This window comes from Takifugu flavidus, chromosome 2 (assembly GCF_003711565.1).
Source record: "Takifugu flavidus isolate HTHZ2018 chromosome 2, ASM371156v2, whole genome shotgun sequence".
Taxonomy (NCBI): domain Eukaryota; kingdom Metazoa; phylum Chordata; class Actinopteri; order Tetraodontiformes; family Tetraodontidae; genus Takifugu; species Takifugu flavidus.
The window spans coordinates 18,473,726-18,494,219 of record NC_079521.1 but is presented as its reverse complement, the minus strand read 5'-3'; the positions used below and the strand labels follow the sequence as shown (position 1 = coordinate 18,494,219).

At 44.9% G+C, this 20,494-nt stretch overlaps 5 protein-coding genes across 11 annotated transcripts in view; 3 read left to right on the top strand and 2 right to left on the bottom strand.

Annotated features, from left to right (window-relative positions):
- Window positions 1-3,653, top strand: part of gse1b (Gse1 coiled-coil protein b) — a 112,167-nt gene extending 108,514 nt beyond the window's left edge. For all 5 annotated transcript variants that reach the window (XM_057018582.1, XM_057018592.1, XM_057018602.1 and 2 more), the window contains 4 exons: window positions 7-381; window positions 522-860; window positions 1,238-1,341; window positions 1,673-3,653. In XM_057018582.1, coding sequence (XP_056874562.1) covers window positions 7-381; window positions 522-860; window positions 1,238-1,341; window positions 1,673-1,816 — 962 coding nt within the window. In that variant the 3' untranslated portion in view covers window positions 1,817-3,653. The remainder of the gene's footprint in view (window positions 1-6; window positions 382-521; window positions 861-1,237; window positions 1,342-1,672) is intronic.
- Window positions 3,654-3,769: 116 nt separating this feature from the next.
- On the bottom strand, window positions 3,770-5,396 carry gins2 (GINS complex subunit 2). Of its 2 annotated transcripts, none has more exons than XM_057018733.1 (5): window positions 5,189-5,392; window positions 4,975-5,089; window positions 4,642-4,741; window positions 4,448-4,574; window positions 3,770-4,067 (listed from the first exon to the last, which is right to left on the bottom strand). In XM_057018733.1, the coding sequence occupies exons 1-5, from the start codon at window positions 5,276-5,278 to the stop codon at window positions 3,942-3,944; spliced, it is 558 nt and encodes a 185-aa protein (XP_056874713.1). In that variant the 5' UTR covers window positions 5,279-5,392; the 3' UTR covers window positions 3,770-3,941. The 2 variants fall into 2 exon arrangements, with proteins under 2 accessions (XP_056874713.1, XP_056874722.1); XM_057018742.1 differs by having other exon boundaries at window positions 4,028-4,172; window positions 5,189-5,396.
- Window positions 5,397-6,285: 889 nt separating this feature from the next.
- On the bottom strand, window positions 6,286-8,553 carry emc8 (ER membrane protein complex subunit 8). The gene is made up of 5 exons (XM_057018720.1): window positions 8,002-8,553; window positions 7,643-7,719; window positions 7,485-7,554; window positions 7,295-7,389; window positions 6,286-7,191 (listed from the first exon to the last, which is right to left on the bottom strand). The coding sequence occupies exons 1-5, from the start codon at window positions 8,212-8,214 to the stop codon at window positions 7,032-7,034; spliced, it is 615 nt and encodes a 204-aa protein (XP_056874700.1). The 5' UTR covers window positions 8,215-8,553; the 3' UTR covers window positions 6,286-7,031.
- A 22-nt stretch (window positions 8,554-8,575) lies between these two features.
- Window positions 8,576-10,864, top strand: LOC130517113 (cytochrome c oxidase subunit 4 isoform 1, mitochondrial). Of its 2 annotated transcripts, none has more exons than XM_057018754.1 (5): window positions 8,576-8,655; window positions 9,359-9,435; window positions 9,998-10,162; window positions 10,280-10,411; window positions 10,547-10,864. In XM_057018754.1, the coding sequence occupies exons 2-5, from the start codon at window positions 9,360-9,362 to the stop codon at window positions 10,681-10,683; spliced, it is 510 nt and encodes a 169-aa protein (XP_056874734.1). In that variant the 5' UTR covers window positions 8,576-8,655; window position 9,359; the 3' UTR covers window positions 10,684-10,864. The 2 variants fall into 2 exon arrangements, with proteins under 2 accessions (XP_056874734.1, XP_056874740.1); XM_057018760.1 differs by having other exon boundaries at window positions 8,583-8,659.
- A 491-nt stretch (window positions 10,865-11,355) lies between these two features.
- On the top strand, window positions 11,356-20,471 carry dusp22a (dual specificity phosphatase 22a). Its single transcript, XM_057018707.1, has 7 exons — window positions 11,356-11,619; window positions 12,406-12,439; window positions 12,777-12,859; window positions 13,538-13,587; window positions 17,374-17,448; window positions 17,574-17,745; window positions 19,548-20,471. Exons 1-7 carry the CDS (start codon window positions 11,599-11,601, stop codon window positions 19,725-19,727), a joined length of 615 nt encoding a protein of 204 aa, XP_056874687.1. The 5' UTR covers window positions 11,356-11,598; the 3' UTR covers window positions 19,728-20,471.
- Window positions 20,472-20,494: the final 23 nt, after the last annotated feature.

Here is a 20,494-nt window from a genome sequence, read left to right as displayed (position 1 = left end):
TTGCAGATTCTGCACTCGCCTTGCTTCCCTCTGAACCAGAAGACCACCACAGTGTCCGATCACAGAGCCCCTCCTCACATTGCCCATCGTCCCCCAATGGCAATCCAAAACCCCTCGGGGACACATTAAGACCAAAGGAACCCCCATCTCCAGCTGTCTACCCAGACAAGGCCCGGGGGCCCAGTGAGGTACCAAGCTCCAAGAAGAGCTCCAGCCTGCTGAACAGCTTGCGGTCCCCACTCCCCCTGCAGGCTAAAGATGGCCCCCACACCATCAACGGACGCACCAAGCCGTGGGACAGCTTCACTCCAGAGGAATTTGCCCAGCAGTTCCATGAGTCCGTTCTCCAGTCTACTCAGAAGGCTCTGCAGAAACACAAAGGTAAGTTACACAAGCACAGGTGATGACTGACGTTACCTAATCAAGCCCAATTATCATCTCAGCCAATCAGAGTGAAGATACTCTGACCCGCCATTTTAGCCACTCAGTTAGCCTTTATTTAACAGTACGTTGCTCTTTAGGTGGAACCTCTGGAACATCAGAGTCATCGCACCTCCAAGAGTCCTCGGTTCACTACAACATTCCCGAGCTTCAGAGCACGCCTGGGCGACCCCCCCAGACTCACTCACAAACCTACTCCAATGCACATTCGTTTCCCCATCCGCTGTCTCAGACGCACCCCCAGTCCAACGGACAGCACGCCTCTGTCGCTCCACACCGGGAGGTTTCAGGAACAAGAGAGAATCTTTCAGGTCCAGATGACTCGGAGGAGGAGGAGGACGATGAGGAAGAGGAGGCTCCTCCCCCCAGGTGGCAGGGGATTGAGTCAATATTTGAAGCTTATCAGGAATATATTGAAGGTAAGAAGCTGCCGTTGATATTAAAATAGCAATTCAGCTGTGTTGTTTTTGTTTTTTTTACACTTTTAATATAAAAATAATTTATTTTCTGGAATATATATTCAGAGCCTGATCATTTTATTTATTTCTGGTCTCAAGGAATAATTAAATTAAATAGTCTATATAGTTTCCAGCTGTTGTTCTGCTATGTGGCCACATGGGGGCGACATTCTTCCCCCATCTAGCATAATTCCATTGGGGAACCTCATTTACAATACAGCAATTTAAGCATTTTACATCATCTTCATTTGTAATAATTATTTTCCTGGGATTTTCAGTGCCTTTTAAAAATAACAAAGAGCTGTCTGTGTGCTTGACTCTCCCCCAATCATCATTAGATCAAAGTTTGGAGCGACAAGTGTTGCAGAGTCAGTGTCGCAAGCTCGAAGCTCAGAACTACAACCTCAGCCTGACTGCGGAGCAGCTGTCTCACAGTATGGGGGTAAGATTCAAACACGGAGGAATCCTCCAGCGCTCCTGCACGTTGTCATTCTGGGTACAAGGGAAACAGCCGGGTGGGAGGAGTGAGGGAATGGGAATGGGAATAATGAAACGTTGACCGGGGAAACAAACATTTGGCTAAATCAGAATTCATTTGAATGCTTATTTGCAATACAAGTGAAGTTAAAGCCACAGAAATATAATATGTGTGTGTGTGTGTGTGTGTGTGTGTGTGTGTGTGTGTGTGCGTGTGTGTGTGTGTGTGTGTGTCATTGCACCCGCCGGTTCTGTGTGTTGAAAGTGCTTCTAACTTTTTCTTCCCTGTCCTCCAGGAGCTGATGGCCCAGAGGCAGAAGCTGGCAGTAGAACGGGAGAAGCTCCAAGCAGAGCTGGAACACTTCAGGAAGTGCTTGACGCTGCCCCAGACCCCCCACTGGTCCAGAGGCAGCCATTACAAGGGCTACCCCCCCAGGTGACCCCGACACGCTGCCCACATGGCCCCCAGGCCCACGGCCACCGACCCGTTCTGACTCACACCCAGAGTTTATTTTCCTCGGCTCGGTCCTCATGGCTCCATGGAGGAGACCGGCTGGCTCCATGAAATGAATGAATGAATGGTGAAGGATGGGCAGTCATTGGGTCGCAGCCCGCCACAGACTGTGCCGCGACCCACCAACACGTGCCAATGTAGCCAACCCCCCAAGATCAGCGAGAGTACGGCGCAGGAACGCACAGAACACGCACGCACCTGCTTTCACTGTCTTCAGTCCCTGCTGCTCTTATGTTCGGCCCCCGCCTCCCTCACCGCCACAGACAAACAGACAATCCTGCCAATGAGGGAGGGGCTACTCCGGGAGGGGCGTGGTCAAAGGGACCGGAACGCCAGTTTGGACAGATATTTATGGCCGTGAGCTTTTGAACTGGAAATGCACTTAATGAATAAAAGCTGAAGAACTACCTGGTGGTACTGTGTTACAACAAAGAACTGATCTAACGAGGGAAGAATTTAGAAAATGCACATTTTTGAAAAGAATTAAGGAAAATGTTTTATTTCAAAATAGAAAATTTGAGAATAAGAATTTAAAAGGTGCTTCAGCCTTGTATTGTATATATAATATGAAGACTTAAAAGAATTTTTGTATGTTTTTATTACGTTATTCATTGTTCTTTTAAAGAAAAACAGCTTGCCATTTTTATATGTTTATGCTTTTTTTTGGGGGGGGGGGGTTGGAAAGCAAACCTTGCTTTTAGTGTTTTACTGCTGCTGGCCAGAACAGCTGATCTGAAGACATGAACCCACAGAGCAGGACGCACTCGTCCTCGTCCTCGTCCTCGTCCCGTCGCTCCAGGCAGCGGGACAGAGCGTCCTCACCTGACGCATGAGCTCAGCCAAGCAACCGATGTGGAGACATGGTTCCTGCCCCCCCCCCCCCCATGTCCTCCAGTCAGACTCTACTGCTGGTGTGACTGGGTCATGAATTCAGTCATTTCCATATCCCCCCCCCCCCCCCCCCCCCCCATTTGACCTCTACAATACGGCTGTTTGCCTGTCGCGCCTGACACGATCTCGCCCTCATCAGCAGCCGTCGAGGACGCGGTGCCAAAGTGACCAATGGGAGCGTTCGCTGTTCAGAACTTGCCAAGTTGTTGTGCGGAAATCTGACAGACTGGACTGGAGCTTTCTGGCCACTGCCAGGAGGTGGGGGCCGGGCCGGCCGCCGCCGGGAGGTGGGGGCCGGCCGGGCCGCCGCCGCCACGAGGTGGGGGGCGGGGGCGGCCGCTGAGGGCCCCGGAGCCGTCTCCTCCAGCCGTGCCAGTTGTAACATCGGGGCTGTCGGGTCATTTCAGTATTGATGCTCAAAAACACATAAAAGTAAACATTTCTCAAAAGTGAAGCACAGCCCCCCCCCCTCTCCCCTCCCCATCTACCGCATGTTATAAGTGCCTCAATAATTTGGGGGCATATGAATGAGTCGCAGCGATCAGGGACGGAACATCTGTACCCCCCCCTCCCCCCAGAGGTAGATCGTCCCCTCATAGATCAGCTCACAGAAGCGTGCGCGTTGAGCCGCCAACCACCCGGGAAGGACGGTGCAGTACAGCAGCCCCCCCCTGCCCCCCCAGCTCACACACGGCCATGCAATAGCCCCATTACTCAGTGGAGGATGTCTAGATGCTGTGAAATCCTGTTTTTAAAATGTACTTGTTTGAATCCATTGTAATGTAATATATTCTTTGTTGAATGTAGTAATTAGGTATTTATGAATATATGGCTGTGATTTCAGACAAAAAATAAAATTTTCAAAAATGTTACCCATCATCTCCTGCCTGCGTCCAGCTAATAGATTAGTTTTCATGACATTTCTAAACGCAGACCTTAACAGACCCCGAGGGTGTTGTGGACCAGTTAAAGGAATAAAATTCTTGCATAAAACAGGATTTTTGTCTTTATAGAATGAAAGTTGTTTTACTGGGCAAATCATGACAAATTAAACACAAATCTTCAAGATAAAAAGTCACAACAGTTCCAGAGCAAAACTCCAAGAGCAGAAATATTTACAGAAACATTTACATTTTCTTGCTTGGACGTGGATCTGGAGCTCAGTAGTCGGCTCGGTCTTTACTGGAGCCGGGCTGCAGATTGGAGCGGAGTCTGTACATGCAGTTGAGAGAGTCCAGGAGAAACGAGCGAATGGTGTTGATCTCCATCAGCGTCAAGTTGTCCAGCTACACGGTGAAGACACGGAGGAGAAGCTGACTTTGCAACACTGACGGTAAAACCGTGACGCGAGGCGCGATCCAAATTCTTCTGCTCGTCAAATCTAAACACATCTGAAACACCAGCAGCCCAAATGAGCCTTCTTTTTTCTACCGTCTGATCACGAACAGTCGGATCGGAAATTCCAACATTACACGGAGGCAAAACCACGCGATCCGATTACCCCCCGTCATTACCCTCGCCTCCCCGGGGTGCAATTCTTTCATAGGATGAATCCGACAATACAACAAATACTCATGCGGAGCCAATAATTATTGTAATAAATGAATCATAGCCAGCCGGCTCCGGGGTGACGCTGGAGCATGTGAAGGTGGCGTGTGCGCCTCACCCTGGCGTGAGCCTCCATCTGACTGATGAATCTGTCGGCAGACAGGCGCAGTTTGGCGATCCGCGTGTCCCAGATGTCTTTGACCAGCGTGCGGATCTCATCAGCTTTGGGGATGTTGTCAGACGCGCTGCAGAGACACACAAGTCACCACGCGAAACCCAGGAAAAAGAGCCTTTTTTTAAAGTGGGCCTCACTAGTTGAGCAGCAGTTTGCTCAGCTCCATGTAGAACGGACTGGGAACGGGAGTAAAGGCCCCCTCTCTCCTCTCCAGGTCTCTCATCTCCTCCAGCTTCTCTGAACATTAGCAGCAAATTCACAAACTATTCATGATGGTAATGATGGACGGATATAATATTGTGGATTCAGTGTTATACACATCAGCTCTTTAATTGGATGATATTTTCACCATATGGACCGTTTAAATAACAATCATACCATAACTGTAATACAATATAACCGAATTCTTAGAGGTCGTTGCCACTTAATTAAAGAAATATGCGGATGAATGACAATAAACTGAGACTGACCCACATCCATCCAGGCAGGAGGGACAATCCGACATTTCTGTCTCTGTTTCAGGTTGAGGGCGAACCACACGGGGACATCCACAGGCAGGCCGGGGTTGAAGGGCCCGAGATCACCCTGACGGAAACATTGAACGTTAAAATTAAATCTATCACGAAAAACCTACCGGCAAGCGATCACAAAACTCGTCAAACAGCCTCATACGCAGATATTTACCCCGATTAAAAAGACTTTGTCCAAGCTGAAATTGGGAATTATCGTTATCGTCTCTTTCTCGGCGAGGAATTCTGCCTCCGATGGATCCATAGATGTATTTCTGAACCAATATCTGTCAGTATAAAGTACAGAATATATATTTCACTTCCACACACACCCCAGTCTATTTTCCCGCGCTGCAGCTCTCTTGCCGGAAACGGTAACTCGTCATTATACCGCACTTGTAGCTCTCGCGATATTTGTTGTAGTCACGTATTAAACACCAACAGTTGAAAACTATTGCCACTAGATGGCAGCATTTACCAAGAAATTAAAAAGTCGACATTAAATTACATAAAATCATATAATAATATCAAAGGGGAAAATCAGGGGTTCAGTTAGAATATTATGGGGGAATTTAAAAATTCAATATTCTTACTTTAATTTTTTTTTCAGATCATATATGCTGGTGCAAGATAATTCCTCACGTGGCTGGTCTGTGTCAGTAGCTCCTGGATGATGAAGCCACTGACCACTGATAACAGCTCCTCACTGGTAAGGAATCCAGGTAAGCACCTCTGGGACCACAGCCCCTAATCCTAGGGCCTGTCTCAGAAAGCAGGTTTAACAAAGTCTGACTCAATACCTGAACACTTGGTGGTCCAACTCTGAGCTGTAAAACTCTTGTTATTTCAGAACATCTGTTGAGACTTTGTTGAGTCAACACAGAGTCAAAGTTAGTCATGTCACCCTGCTAAATGACTCAGAATTGTGCTGAGCTGAGAGTGTGAATCCAAAAAAGCAGAGTTTCCCCTCATCTCAGGGTCAGGAGGAGCATGTCTTCACATCAAGAACGTGCAGATGTTGTCGATTCACCTGGAGTCCAACCACTGAGCAACATTATGGATGTGTTGAGGAAATTGATGCGAGGCGTCGGCCTCTGAGCTCATTAGGCCCCTTTGACTTATAGTAGAACACAAAACTTCCTCTATTTCCATTTAAGGAGTCAAAAATGGTATTTTTTTTATATTGATTGTTGCCCCTCCACAGAAACGTTAGTTTTAAACTCATTTTCTACTGCTGAGCAGGACAAGAACTCAACACTGTTGACACACAAATAAAGTTAAAAAGGTTGGATTTATTGTACATTCAGTTATGTAAAAATGCTCTAAACAAGTATCTCGAGCAAAGTTAGTGGACTATTTTTACATTAGGCCATTTGATTTTTTTCACATTAAAGGACCAGGACCTCCCGTAGGAAACCTTTGTCTATGACAGCCGAGACTTAATTATCTGCTTTTTTCAAATCTAAAAACCTTTATGGCCGATTCATTGCAATTATCAGTATTATCTACAACGACATGCATGTTGTTGCACACAAAGTTGTTTTGGGAAAGAAAATGAAAATCTTTACATAAACGTGGCTCGTCTCATCTTTGTTGGCTCAAGATCTTTCCAAAAGCGTCTAACTAAAAAGGACAAACTTCCAACTTTTTTATAAATAAAACCATAGTTGCACAACACTCATCCAAACCTTTTGATGATTTATTAAGTAATCTCTGTATTGCTAATAAACTCACATTTTAACTATGGATTAAATCACTGAGAAAAAAGAAAACTTCATAAAGTGTGACTTCATCACCTTGTGAAGGCAGACACATGCCGACACTGCACATAAGGCAACTGCCCTCGAGGGTTTCAGCCTGGTCGGGGGTCCGAGGGAGCCCCTCAAGGACCTTTCGAGGGAACACGGGCTTGTGATTTCGTTGTGATTCCGTTCAGCAGTTTAGCATCGTGCTACGTTATAAGTAGCACGCTGAAATGGCAGCAGTGTCTCAGGGATGCTTCTTCCCCACCAAGTGTCTCAACATAGATCCAGGACGGACTTGTTGATCACTGGGTTGGTCCAGTCATTCCTTAGATCATCCAAGTGATTGTCAAAGTCAACCAAGTTCTCATAGGATCGGCTTTCTAACAGAGCAGAGGTGATCTTCTGCGCTTCACTCCAGTCCTCAAAGCCATCACTGGAGGACAAATGACATGACCAGACCGGCGTTTAGCACTTAAATCTGTACATGTGGATGCAAATAGGACGTTTAAAGTCCAACAGTTCTTAGAGACACTTACGAAGTCACGTCTCGGCTTTTCCATTTGTTTTCATGATGGTCATATATAAGCACAATTGGCTCAAAACAGCTAATTGATAATCTGCGGTTATCCACCTGAGAATGACAGTAAGAATATAAAGGAGGTCTTTAGCGGCAGGTGACTCAGAAACACACTTGTCCACTGCTCTTTCTACCATCTATCTACCAACCATAACAATTGCTGCTTCGCTGAAGTTCTCAGAAATCCTGGCAGCCACTTTTTCTGCAACTTGGTCGGGTCTGCGAGATAGAGGACAGAAACCCCCCCAAAACAATGTGCATTACATCCAACAAGGTGGTTTTAAACTGGCCATTATCCTGTTGCTACCTCGAATCCTTTGTCCGTTCATTGGCTTGATAATATCCGGCGATGATGTAGTTGTTTTCTTTACACCAGGTATCAATCTGGAAAGAAAAGAATGCGGAGACGTAAATCCAAATCTAAGAAACAAAGACAAGATAAAGCCTGACTTTAGGGTGGCTAAAATAACCCGAATACACATCTCATCCTTCACTAAGATGACCAATGGAGATGCTCGCAGAAGTAACGTGCACACACACCTGTTGGCTAATGCAACACACCACGACCTGTGGCCTACTGAGGGATTGGAACAAACACTTGACCCCTTTAAGACATTTAAATAATCCCACTAAATGGAGTGTATGGGTTGCCTGGCATCTACTCACCAGCGTTAAGGCCACTTCAAGCATGGGTGCTAGAGCAAGTGTTCCATGAAACAGAGGCACACAGTCGACACACAAGACAGGCTCGCTGTGGCCGTCTTTCTTTTTCTCCTTGGTTTTTTCTGCCACCAACAATCCATTAACAGCGTAGTGGGGATACTTGGCGGCATGTAAAAGCATTTTACAGTAAGCCTGACTCGTCAACTGAATAGGCATGTTTGCAAGGTAATCGGTAAACGTTATGGTTAAGACTTAGATCGCCTGAGAAGTAAAGAGACCACAACTGGGAAAGCTGCCTTGCTACCGTTAGCTAATGCTCCATAGAAATCACGGTCAAAAGTGCATGTGTGTCTCGGTAGTCAACCTGTTATCAAAATATAAGCCTAACGTTATGTCTATTGAAGCGTACATGCAAGTTCTATTGTTACCGAAAACCAAGCACGTGTTTCTATCTATATTAGATGCAAAGGGTTACCATAATTAGCCATTTCAGCTAATCTTACTTCCCCCTTATGTTCGTTTCTGCGGCACCGGAGTTGCCGTAAACTACAACCACAGTGTCGTAAAATGAGTCAGGTGAGTTTGAGTTACGCCTTTCCGGTCTCGTCTTAACCACTTCCTTTCATACCATCGGTGGACGTGATCAACGAAAAGACAGTAGGTTGTACATTTTATCACTAGGATCTTTCTTGTTATAAATAGTTATGAAATAATTAACGAGTCAGTCGCATTATAATAGTGTACCTTTTCAGGGTTTAGGGAACGACGAAAAATACATTCATATTTGAACTGTAATAAGCAAGGGCTTGAGAGTGACTTTGTCAAAGTGGCTCGGATGTCGGACGGCTAGCATAGCAGCGAGTGTGTACCGTTCGCGTCACGTTCGTGAACGGAAACGTCTCGCACAGTTTGTGTTCGTGCTACGTTGCTTTACAGTGCGTTCATGTGAAAACAGATTGCGTTGTGTGCAATGAAATGTGTGTTACCGTCTCTAATAAACCGCTTTGTTCCGCAGCCTCCATGACCTTGTGTTTGTAGCTAAAGCTAATATTAGCTTGTGCTTTGCCGCTGCTTGACCCAAATATACTCTTGGGCACCGTTTCCGCGAAACCACTGTAGTGTGAACATTTTAAAGCATAATGCACCACATGTCGTAATGTAATATTAAATTCTATATAAGGATTTTTGAATTGCCCTTGAACCATCCTCTACCCTCTTAAGTACAAACTAGTTGAACCTTATTCGTGTAATTGACATACATTTTAACTGCTACATTCGAAATAGCAGAAGCTCAAGATGAATTTGTTATGAAAGAGTTTGATGTTGCATTTACATGTATGTCATTTAACTTTCTACACAGAATGCTTGCCACCAGAGCCCTGAGCCTTATTGGCAAACGTGCCATTTCTACATCTGTCTGTGTACGCGGAGGACATGGTCGGTATCCCCTGATGTTTTTATTAAAAAAATACAGTACAATCATCTAACATACATTTATGTCTTCGGTTTTATAATGGGTTTGGAATTAAATGCATTTACTTTTGCTAGTTAAAAAGTAACCCTCGAAATCACTGAGCAATAATATTCCTTTTAACTTACAAATTATCTGCCTTATTTCCCTTGGGATTCTTTCTCTTGGTGGAAAATGAGGCTTTACATATAACCTTTGTACCTGAATGAGATGAACTGATGTCTTGTAAACATGTTTGCGTAAATGCTGACAGTAGTAAATGCTTTTATTTTGTGTGTTTTATTTGAAATCATAAATCTTATACCATTTTAATGGGAGCACATCTCCATTCCATCAGTTTTTGTCATTTAGAAATATTGTAAGTACATTGTGTTTATGAATTTTTCCCTTTTTACAAGAGAGGTGGTGGTAAAAATATAGCTTTGGTTATGATACCTATTATAAGCCTTTTTAAAAGCAACCAGTTATTGTCAATATTTGTGGAGAGTGTAAACTCGCTAATGAAGCATTATATGCTGTTGTCTACAGGCATTGCAAAGGTGGAGGACTACACTCTCCCTGCCTACTTTGACAGGCGGGAGAGTCCTCTCCCAGATATATCCTACGTGCAGACCCTGAGCCCAGAGCAGAAGTCCCTGAAGGAGAAGGAGAGAGGCTCCTGGGCTGCACTCTCAAATGAGGAAAAGATTGCATGTAGGACTTAAATGCGCTGCATTATTTTGGGAGCTGTTCTGCTCATATTTGCTGTTCAAATAGATCTTCTGCAAACTGTTGGTTGAAGTTAACGGTAATTTTGTTTCTGGTGTTTAGTGTACCGCATCAGCTTCAAACAGAGCTTTGCTGAGATGAATCAGAAGTCATCAGAGTGGAAGACAGTGATTGGAGGAGTGTTCTTCTTGATTGGCTTCTCTGGCCTGGTTGTGCTCTGGCAGAGAAAATATGGTAGGTCTTCTATTCAGTACCGTATAGTGGTGAAACTATTATAGATATCAGTCTAGAAAATTCATCAGGGTGCTCTAGCACCAGAAATTCCTCATGAGAGACACTTTCTGATGTTTTGCTGGTGTATCTTTTCAGTGTATGGACCTGTTCCACACACATTCGATCCAGAGTACAAAGAGAAGGAGCTCCAGAGAATGTTGGACATGAGAATTAATCCAGTGCAGGGCATTTCAGCCAAATGGGACTACGAAAATAAGCAGTGGAAAAAGTAAAGTACTCAGAGGATCCTAACACATACTTGAAGAGAAGTCCACCAACTCAAAGATACAACAGAACCAACGTTTCCATATTTATCGTGTGTCTATGTCACCTCAATCTTTGCATTTTGGGAAGCTCTCTTCCTCCTATGGTTGTTGTGTATAATAGACATAAGAATAAACATTCTTAAACCGATTCTAATTTGACTTTTTTGTGGCGTCTCCTTTTTCTGGCGATACAAATCTAAAAATCTCTCAGGATTGGAATGTAGTTGCTTTCGTTTTGCAAATACTTCCTGGTTATGACATCGCAGAAGGAACTAGGTCCGAATATTTCAGCTGAAAACGGTGACAACATATTTCAAGAATGTGAAGCACAAATCACTAAAATGGTCTCTGATCGTTTCTAAAACGGGCACGTTAATGCAGGATATATGAAATTTAAATTAAGGAATAGAGGAAACGGTCGGTCAGTCTTGACCTGTTGATTCGTTCCAGTTTATATTATTACATCCACGTTATCGAAATAACGACTGCATTTAGTCATTGTTAGGGTTGACATTTTTATAAATCTGATTTCGGGTGCTTTTGTCTCCTTGTAAACCGCGTTTTTGAATTAAATAGTCGAATTCGGGCGGTTAGCGTCCCCGGCCGGAGGCGGGCGGAGGACGGCGAAGTTCCCGGATGTGCCGGTTTGACGTCAGCTGTTGCGGAACTGCTGTAGCTGCGATGACATTTGAGCTAAACGCATGCGATATTTTGCTGTTAGAGCTCTTTTAATGCACGTCTGCTGGCTTTAATAATGTGGCTAAAGAGAAAAACCATCTAACGACAGAGGCGACGTAGTTCAGGTGGGCTGGAGTCAGAGTCCATGTTAGCGCATCCTGTCAGTCACTCCAAGTCTTCACCAGCCGCTGATCCACAGTCAACATGGGCAATGGCATGAACAAGGTAGACTTTCAAAACTGCTTCAAACACCTGCCTTCCTGTCGTCCAGCTAGTTATCAGAGGTGTCGGATACGTCACATGTTTTAGAATCCAACTCTATACGCTGGAATGTTGAAATCAAGGATTCAAAATGAAGATTCTTATTACAGCCAAACAAAGTTACTTCGCATGCACAGTACATTCCAGATATAATGAAGTCTGTAACCACCGAGAGAAGACACACTACTTCTTCCCACAGGTTCTATGTCACATATAGAGTCAGCGTGATAATGGACTGTGAGAACGTCATCTCCTCGCCTTCAGAAGCATGTCTGACATCTGCATATGGACAGAATGTCAGCATGGATATCACAAGTGCGGAGAAATTTGTATATGCAGATCACAGTGAGCCAACAGTGTTGGTTTAGTCGGGTGAATCCAGCGCTAAAATGAAACAATGGTAATCTGTCTCTGCAGACATGAAACAACACAACAATAGTTTGCAGTTTGTTTCATATTCACCCGGCTGAATGCAGCCAAGTCCGCTCACAAATAGACACTTGTGAGCAGTAAAAAGCCCTGAGTGGTGGCCTGCTCTTCACCCCAACCTGATCATCATGCATCATTGCTTCAAACCTTGTATGGCTGCAGGGATTGTTTCCTTTGCTGGCACTTGACTCTTAAGCCCTGAGCTTTAAATCCATTCTGGCTTAACGTGGGACGTTCATTGCTGTCAAGTGAAGTTTCTGAGGCCAAACTGTCATGAGCACCTAACTTAATCGTGACATGTCTGTGAATGCTGCTTCGCAGGTTGTGGACGGGCTCTACCTTGGGAATATCAGAGGTAAGACAAATGTGTTCCACTTCAGTGTAAATGTGTAATGGTGTGGGGGGGGGGATTTAGTCCACCAGTATGTTTCACTAGCTTAGGGCTTTACAGTACATGATAATGGACATGGTCACTGATGAAACATCTTCCCCTTGGATGTGGCATCTGCAGGGTTTTAACCATAGCTGCTGCTGCTGCTGCTGGCAGTGCATGAGCCTAATGGCTAAAATTAGTTCACATGAAAAGAAACAGCAAACACGGCCTCGAATGTATCAAATAATGTGCCTCTGTGGAGACCTATGCTATAACATTGCAGGTAGATCAGAAGAATTTCATTTTCTTTCTGTCCCAGATGCAGAAAACAAAGAAAGTCTCTCCAAGAATGGCATCACCCACATCCTGTCGGTGTACAACAACGCTAAACCTATGTTTGAGGTCAGTGGATAGCCCATATTGGACTATATAAGTATTTGGATTTTGTCACCAGCACAAGCAATAATGTGTCCTGTCAGCCAGCTGGAGGCAGTGATGAGTTATAGATGGAGCAAGTCAGGCTGAACTCATTTAGAAAGTTCATTTGACAAACCGGATACTGTCCCATCAGAGACGGGACCTAAACAAACCAACTTTCAGTGCTTGTCAAATGATTAAAAATCCAAAGCATTTCACTTCATTCAGCCACAGTCATTGAAACACAGACCAGCACTGACTGTCGTGAGTACCGAGCTGATCTAAAAATAACCGCACATACTGTATTTATTAAGTTATTATCCTCACTTGCTGCTTCTTTTGCACTTCTGGTTAGATGCTAAACTGCATTTTGTTGCTCTGTACCTGTACATGTGCAATAACAATAAAGTTGAATCTAATCTAATCTAATCTATTGACCCCGTCAGTCAGATCAAAACACCTCACAGAAAGTGTTCAAATAATGTCAACATGGCCTCCAAACTCCATATAACCGAACCTGCGTCACGAAGACTTGCTGTCCAGGGCAGCTCGGCGTGGTCCACAGCAGAGTTGATTGTTTCTGACGTGTTAAATACAATCGTCGTCCATGTTCAAATAAATGCATACGCAGGACTCATGTTCATGTGTTTTACTGTGTTCCAGGGCATGAAGTACCTGTGCATTCACGCTGCCGATGCCTCCAGCCAAAACCTGTGAGTAAACACACCTGCCTCGTTGCTGCCTTTGCCTCAAATTCTGTGAATCTGTGAATTTCTCAAGCTGCCGTGAGTCACGAAGCACAGTTTCAACACCCCGGGACCGTGAGCCCAGGGCGTGACAGCTCCGTGCACACACGTGTCGTGCCTGTTGTATGGAGGCTTTTTGTAACAGCTTTGGAGGGAAAAAATGTATTAAATCAGACTGTGTAACATTTGTTCAGTTTAATGGTCATTTTCTGTGAGATCCTTTCTAATTGATTTTCCCATTATTCTAATTATACCCTAATTATCTCCATAAATACACCCACGTTGTATCTAATGACCTTTGACTCTTACCCTACACGCCCTACATCTTTTTGGACTGTTGTCTACTTCATATTTCTTGGAATATTTGCACAGCAGCATGAGGTTTTGTGTTGTTGCTGATGTTGAACCCAGACAGTTAGTCAGTGATTTTGTGTCATCGCATTTCTGATCAGCTGTTGTTGGGAGGAATGCAGATTATTTTTATTCAGGGTTTACATTCAGGGAACCTTGGGTGCGTTTCCACTGCGACAGTTCCCGGTGAATACTGGATTCAGGAACTTCACCGTAACCTCTCAATGGTCGTGTCTCCACTGTGGGGTTGGACCCCTTGGCCATGGCCCAAGTTTTGTTCGCCACGTAGTCGTTGAGCGACACTTTCCACTGTCTCGTCACCCAGGCGAAACATAAAAGCAATAAATCCTAACATAGAGAAGAATGAGGAAGGAGGTGAAGTGGAGAGGCTGAGGCAGTGTAATATTCTAAGAAAATCTGATGTCCTACAGCTTAAGTGTGCACTTCTTTTTTGGTTCTGCTCTATTGCTGCAAGCTGAGTCTGGCTACACATCAGTGTGTTAATAAATACTAAATAAACAGCACATGTTGTGTTGTGGCACTTATAAAATACAAATCAAGTGCAGTCAGTCGAGCCATTTCCAGATTGTGTTTTCGTGTACATGGTGGCGAATTCTATGAATAAGAGAAGCGCCTGTAAAAGTTCCTGTAAATGGCCGTTCCTGACAGGTCCCACCCAGTAAAGTTACCCCGAACTTTCTGCAGTGGAAATGCACCTTTTTTGAATGAAAAGGTCTCAGTTTCCACATGAACTCCGGAGCTGGAGAGCAATGACTGCTTGTGTCACCAGCCTCAATCACAGCAACGAACTCTAAATGTGAGAATAAAGCCGTCAACAAAAGGGTCTACACCCTCCGGACACTTTATTAGGTGCAATACTGCTTTTTGTCATCTGTCAGTTCCATGGTCACAATTCTATTACTCTGACAACTTCAAGCTGAGCATCAGAGTGGGGCAGGAAGGGAACTGAAGTGCCTTTGAACATCGCATGGTTGTTGGTGCCAGCCCAGCCAGTCTGAGTAGTTCAGAAACTACTGATCTACTGGGATTTTCCACACCCAACCATGTGTAAGATTTACAAAGAATGGTTCAAAGAAGAGAAATCATCCAGCGTTGTGTGGACAGTAATGCTTGTTGATGCTAGAGATCAGACCCAGACGCTCAGACTGCCGATGAGTCCATGAGTACCCTGCCTTCGCCCACATGCAGCTGGGATGGGCCACCTTCTGACGGCTACTTCCAGCAGGATGAGACCCGATGTCACAAAGCTCCACTGTGCTCCAGTGGCCCCCACACTCAGCAGATCTCAGCCCACTGGAGCTCTTTGTGGCTCCAGCGGAAAGTGAGATCCGCGTCATCGATGTGTCGTGTCGATATGGACCCTAACCTCCGAGGACTGTTTCCAAATCCTTGCTGAAAGTGTGAAACAATGAATTAAGGCAGCTCTGAAAGCAGGAGGGGGCCCGATGAAGCCAGCGAGTGCATGTGAAGACTTTAGGAGCATCGTTATGCTGCCTTCACGCTGACGTCAGTGCGTCGACGTGGGCGTTCCCAACAGTCGACCCGAGCCAAGCAGAGGACACGGGTCCAGTATTTGTGCAAACACACACTTTAAGAGATGCTTTATTCACTTGACGGGGATAAAAGTGTGCATTTAATTTACACCTCTTGTGTTTTTAATTTAAATGTGGCGGAGAGCTTGATTTTTGACCAAGTGTGAGTGAGCGGAACGAAGCGCAGTTACTTTTGTATTTGCCATAAATAGAACTCATGTGAGTGAGCATTGATTGAATGTTGTTTGGCTGGATGAGTTTTCGGAGGAGTTGACCTTTACTTTCACAATCACTGTCCTTCCCTCAGGCAGCACAGGAAGGAAACTTAAAAAAGACCTCTGGCTGGTGGCCTCCTGCTCTTAATAAAGCCACACTGTCACAATCCCCGACAGGAGGAGGAGGAGGAGGAGGATGATGATGAGGCCAACCGACTCCCCACCGTACTCGCCAACAGCAGGGGGGCCCTTGTGGCCGCGAGCGCAGGCCCCGCCCCCATGTCTGTTGACGGCGGTGACCATCTTTCTCACGCTGCAAATGAAGCAACTGTACAACTTCCTGAAATCTGTTGGGATGGAAATCGGTTAGGATGGAAGTTTGTCTGTCAGCAGTAAATTAAGCCGCCGTCTTTCATCACCTTCACGCGTCTGCCGCCGTTGGATCGGCGATTTCAGCGCCTCTGCACGAACGGACTTCTATCTATATTTCAATCCTCTCTCTTTTCGGGCGAGCGTGCATTGACCGTGAAGGTGTAAAGCCGTTTGCATCCCAAACCGAAGCACACTAACAAGTGTGATAACGACTGACTGAGTGCACATCGTGGGATCATGTCAGAATGTTTCACAGAAACGCCCATGATTTCCCCCCCACTGGTGCCAGTTCAACGGCTCGGGGGGGTTTGGGATTTTTTTGTTAAACCCTGAATGCAGCTGTTTATAACCTCAAATCTGTCACAAGGTAATTTTCTGCATATTAAACAAGATGGCCGGAAACCTCAGTGGTAGGAAGTGCTGAGGAGGCATCTTTTGTGAAGGAGTTTGGATCCCAGGAAGGAGGAAAAAAGACAAGTGGCTGTCAGTCTATTTTGGCCCCCGTCTGTTAGTCTGTCTGGTATTGAGTAACCAGCATCTGCTCCTCAGGAGACGCTGCTCGCAGCCGTGCACTTTGTGATTATGCAAAGCACCAGCAGCCTTTCCTGACGGTGAACAGCTCATGTATTTTTGGGGCAGTTGCACCGCTGTGTGCTTCTGAATTTAAGGCAAATTTGTTTTTTGCTCTCATCTAAATGAAGTTCCTTGGGGGGGGTTAATTTGTGCACACTTGTCAGATTTGTTTGAAATGTTAAAGCTGAATCAGTAAATGTTGGAGGCTTGTTTTTTTGCACCGCCAGGGTCAGAAACTTCCCTTATCTGCCTCTGTAGTCTGCTCTGGTTTACCACAGACTCCATTTGAGCCGACCAGGACTTTTAGTCACACGATTGCACGGCCGAAGGCATTTAGAGAAAATGATTAATTGGCACGTCTACAACCTCCAGAACGAATGCAAACCCATCAAAACTACGGGCCAGACTGATGAGCCACTTCTCCAAGTTTCCACAGTCAAAATCTGAATATTATCAAGCTGTGTGGGTTCCTGCAGCCTACCTGAAACTCTGAGTTGAGTTTTGTGATGGGGTTTCAGTTCAAGTGTTCTTTTTCATATCCTGGAATGTGTAACCTTTTCTGGCCAGCTAAGGGAACCTATTTCCCTGACTTTTGCTCTGTGATGTCAAACCTGTGCAGCCTTAGTCAAATATAATAATAATAATAATGATGATGATAATGATAATAACACTACTTCTTTTCTTTCTAGACTGCAGCATTTTAAAGAGTGCATTAGCTTCATCCACGAATGTCGCCTGAATGGCGGAACTTGCCTTGTCCACTGGTAGGTTTCATGGTCGTCGCATTTGTTCAAAGTTAAAAAAACAAAGAAAAGGCTGAGTAGAAATGCGCCGCCTGTCCGTTTGGAACCGTCGACCTTGTGGAAATCACAGTGTTGCTTTGCTGCAGCCTGGCGGGCGTCTCTCGGAGCACAACCATGGTGGTGGCCTACCTGATGACCGTCACACACTACAGATGGGACGAGTGCCTGTCTGCCGTCAAGGCCGTCCGCTCGTTTGTGGGCCCCAACTACGGCTTCCAGCAGCAGCTGCAGGAGTATCAGACCACACAACTGTCGGAGGTAAACACCCACGCACACGCTCACCCGAGGCCTGTGATGTCCACACCACTGTCAGAACATTGTTTTGGTTTTTAGACGGTTCTTCTAGTTTGTTGGTGATTTCTGGAAGCGTCCATTATTATGTGGTGCCAAACACTCTCCCTGATATTAGTTAGTTTAACCTCTTATTCATCTTTTAGAGACATTGAGGCAGAGTATTAAGTTTCTGGAAAACCAGTCGTGCTTTTCCCAGAGAACCTCTGGTTTACCTGATATCACAGAAGATCCCTGGAGGGTTGACGGCTCCCACAGACTCGGATCAGCACTAGAATGTCATCTTCATATGACTCCAGCTGTTAGCGGCACTTCTCACAGCACGTCTCACGTGTGAATACGGACATCAAGAAAACATCTCATCAGATAAAACTGATCCTCCTGACTTCTGCTCAACTTTACAAGATCTTTGATATTTTAGAGGTTATCCTCTTAAAGACAGAGGGGCAGCAACTCAACTCTCCTAAAAAAACGCTCTGTTAACGTTCATATCAAAGAAAATCACTACTTATAGGAAACAGTGGTTTAAACTTCCTGTTTTAGACCAGTCTGCTCTCTTTTAGCCAATTATTCTCATTTTACTCATTTAAACTAAATAAATAGGATACAAGTGACTGCCATCTAATTCTTAAATAAATAATTAAAATATGTTTCAAGGATGTTTGAGGCATTCGGGGTTCTCATCATATTTTAAACCAAAATTAAGGACCTTTGTCTTTGTTTGCGTTTACGTGTGTAAATCTGTGTTACGCGTTTAAAAACAGTTCCTAAATTTTTTATTGGGTGGTATATCAATGGGATGGCAGCCGCAGCCTGTGATTGTGCTGTAGTGGCTGTAAGCCAGCCGCGGAGCAGGGAAGGGGAACTGCAGGGGGTTTGCTGTGATTGCATTAGCTTGGTACTGCTCATCACGTGTTAAGCATTACTGTCAGCGTCTTGCAACATATCATGACTGTAAAAAAATGTATTGTTTGTGGGCCTTGCATTGTTTTCGAGGATTTAAAGGGAAATGGAATTTCTTTGTTTGTAGTTTTCCCACCTGTCTCCACTCCAAACCACTGATTAAATCCCTGATTATTCATTAATAAGCCAGATAGTCACAGTTGTGATGCCATTTCAGATACGTTTTTTTCTGTCTCTAAACATTCAAATACTGTCCTTTTCTTTTGTTTTTCGTGTCTCTTTGTTTTCTAAAAATATGCACATTGACTAAAACTAGACTTTCCAATATCGATATTTAGAAATTAACATCGGGTATTTTTATTTTGCTTTAATTTCCAGAGATGGCATCAGCAGTCGGCGCTGTTTTTCTAGGAAGATGAATGTACGGTATTATTAGAGTAAGACATTGCATAAATACTTCGCACACTCATCTTTACCCATCATTCAATCTGGTTATTTTATTTATCTGCTTGTTTTCTGAGTCATTATGGCTCACAAACGACACCATTTCACATAAACTTTCTGCTTTAAACCAAGAATTCCCCACAAATTAGTAGCTGCCGGTGTCCTCAACTGATTTTCTTTTTTGAGAAAAGGTTTCATATCCTGAATGATTGTGCGTGAGCGCCGAGGATTTTGTTGTGTTTTTCTTCTTCTATTTGTTTCTCATATTCAGACAGAAAATGTGAGTAGGATCTCCTGAGTCTGAGGTGACTTGTCAACGATGTCAGAGCTGTAGTTGGAACAGAGAAGCTCGCCTCCACCGACAGAAGCATGTTAAACGTTCTGCCATTTGCTCACCTGGAGTTTTTGCTCTGTCTTCTCAGTACCGAGCTTGGTTGCACTCCACTTTCCGTCCCAGTCCCTTTAACGACGAGGAGCAGGTGGGGGCGCTGCTGAGCCAGTACTTGGAGCAGCAGGAGAGCCACGGCAGAAGAGCAGAGCAGCGGCGCATCAGTCCAGGCGTTCAGTCGTCCAGCCGCGATGATCCTGAGAGCAGCATCTGAGACCCGGGCCTCTGCTCCAGTCCTGCTGTAATTGTTTCATCCCTAACTCTGCCCAAGTTTAACTCTAAGGCCTTTGGGTACTTATGAGGATGAAATAATGTCCCCAGAGCGTTTTGGTTCTTTACTTTGCACATAGCAGAAGTTGTTTTCCACCTTGGTAATCAGCCATAATCTTTAACTGGGAACAGCCACCGCAGGCTAAAGCCCACCAACGCCTTACTCTCAGCACCTCAGCACCTCAGCCACCACGAGCCAACAGCACTCCCACACGGACTCTTTACCTCGGCAATGTTCAGCGCTGTCGCCCTGCGGATGTCGGAATGAATGCAGCCTTGGAGGATCAGTGTGTCTGTGGTGTACTGGTCTGAAGTCAGTTCCTTCATCTGATTAATCAATATTAACTTCTAAACTCGCCTGTTCTTGACAGATATTTACTTGCTACTAAGAATAAAACACTAAAACCAAACTTGTTATGGCTTCTGAGCTTGAATGAGTAGAAGATAAGCAGATGGTTGGAGGAATTTCTGCAGAACAACCTGGAGTCAGCAATCCAGACTGACTTGAACGGTGACTACTGGTGAGCAGTTCCAGGAAGGAAGTTCTTTCTTTTGGCTCTGTCGCTGCGCAGCAACTGAAACCAGAGTCAGGCCCATTTCTGTACCTGATACTGGTTCTTCCACACTGGTTCATGTATGTTGTTGCCAACAACAAAGCTTTAAATAAACCTGCCAAATGTTCTTTTAAGTCTTCCACAAATTTTTGGCCGT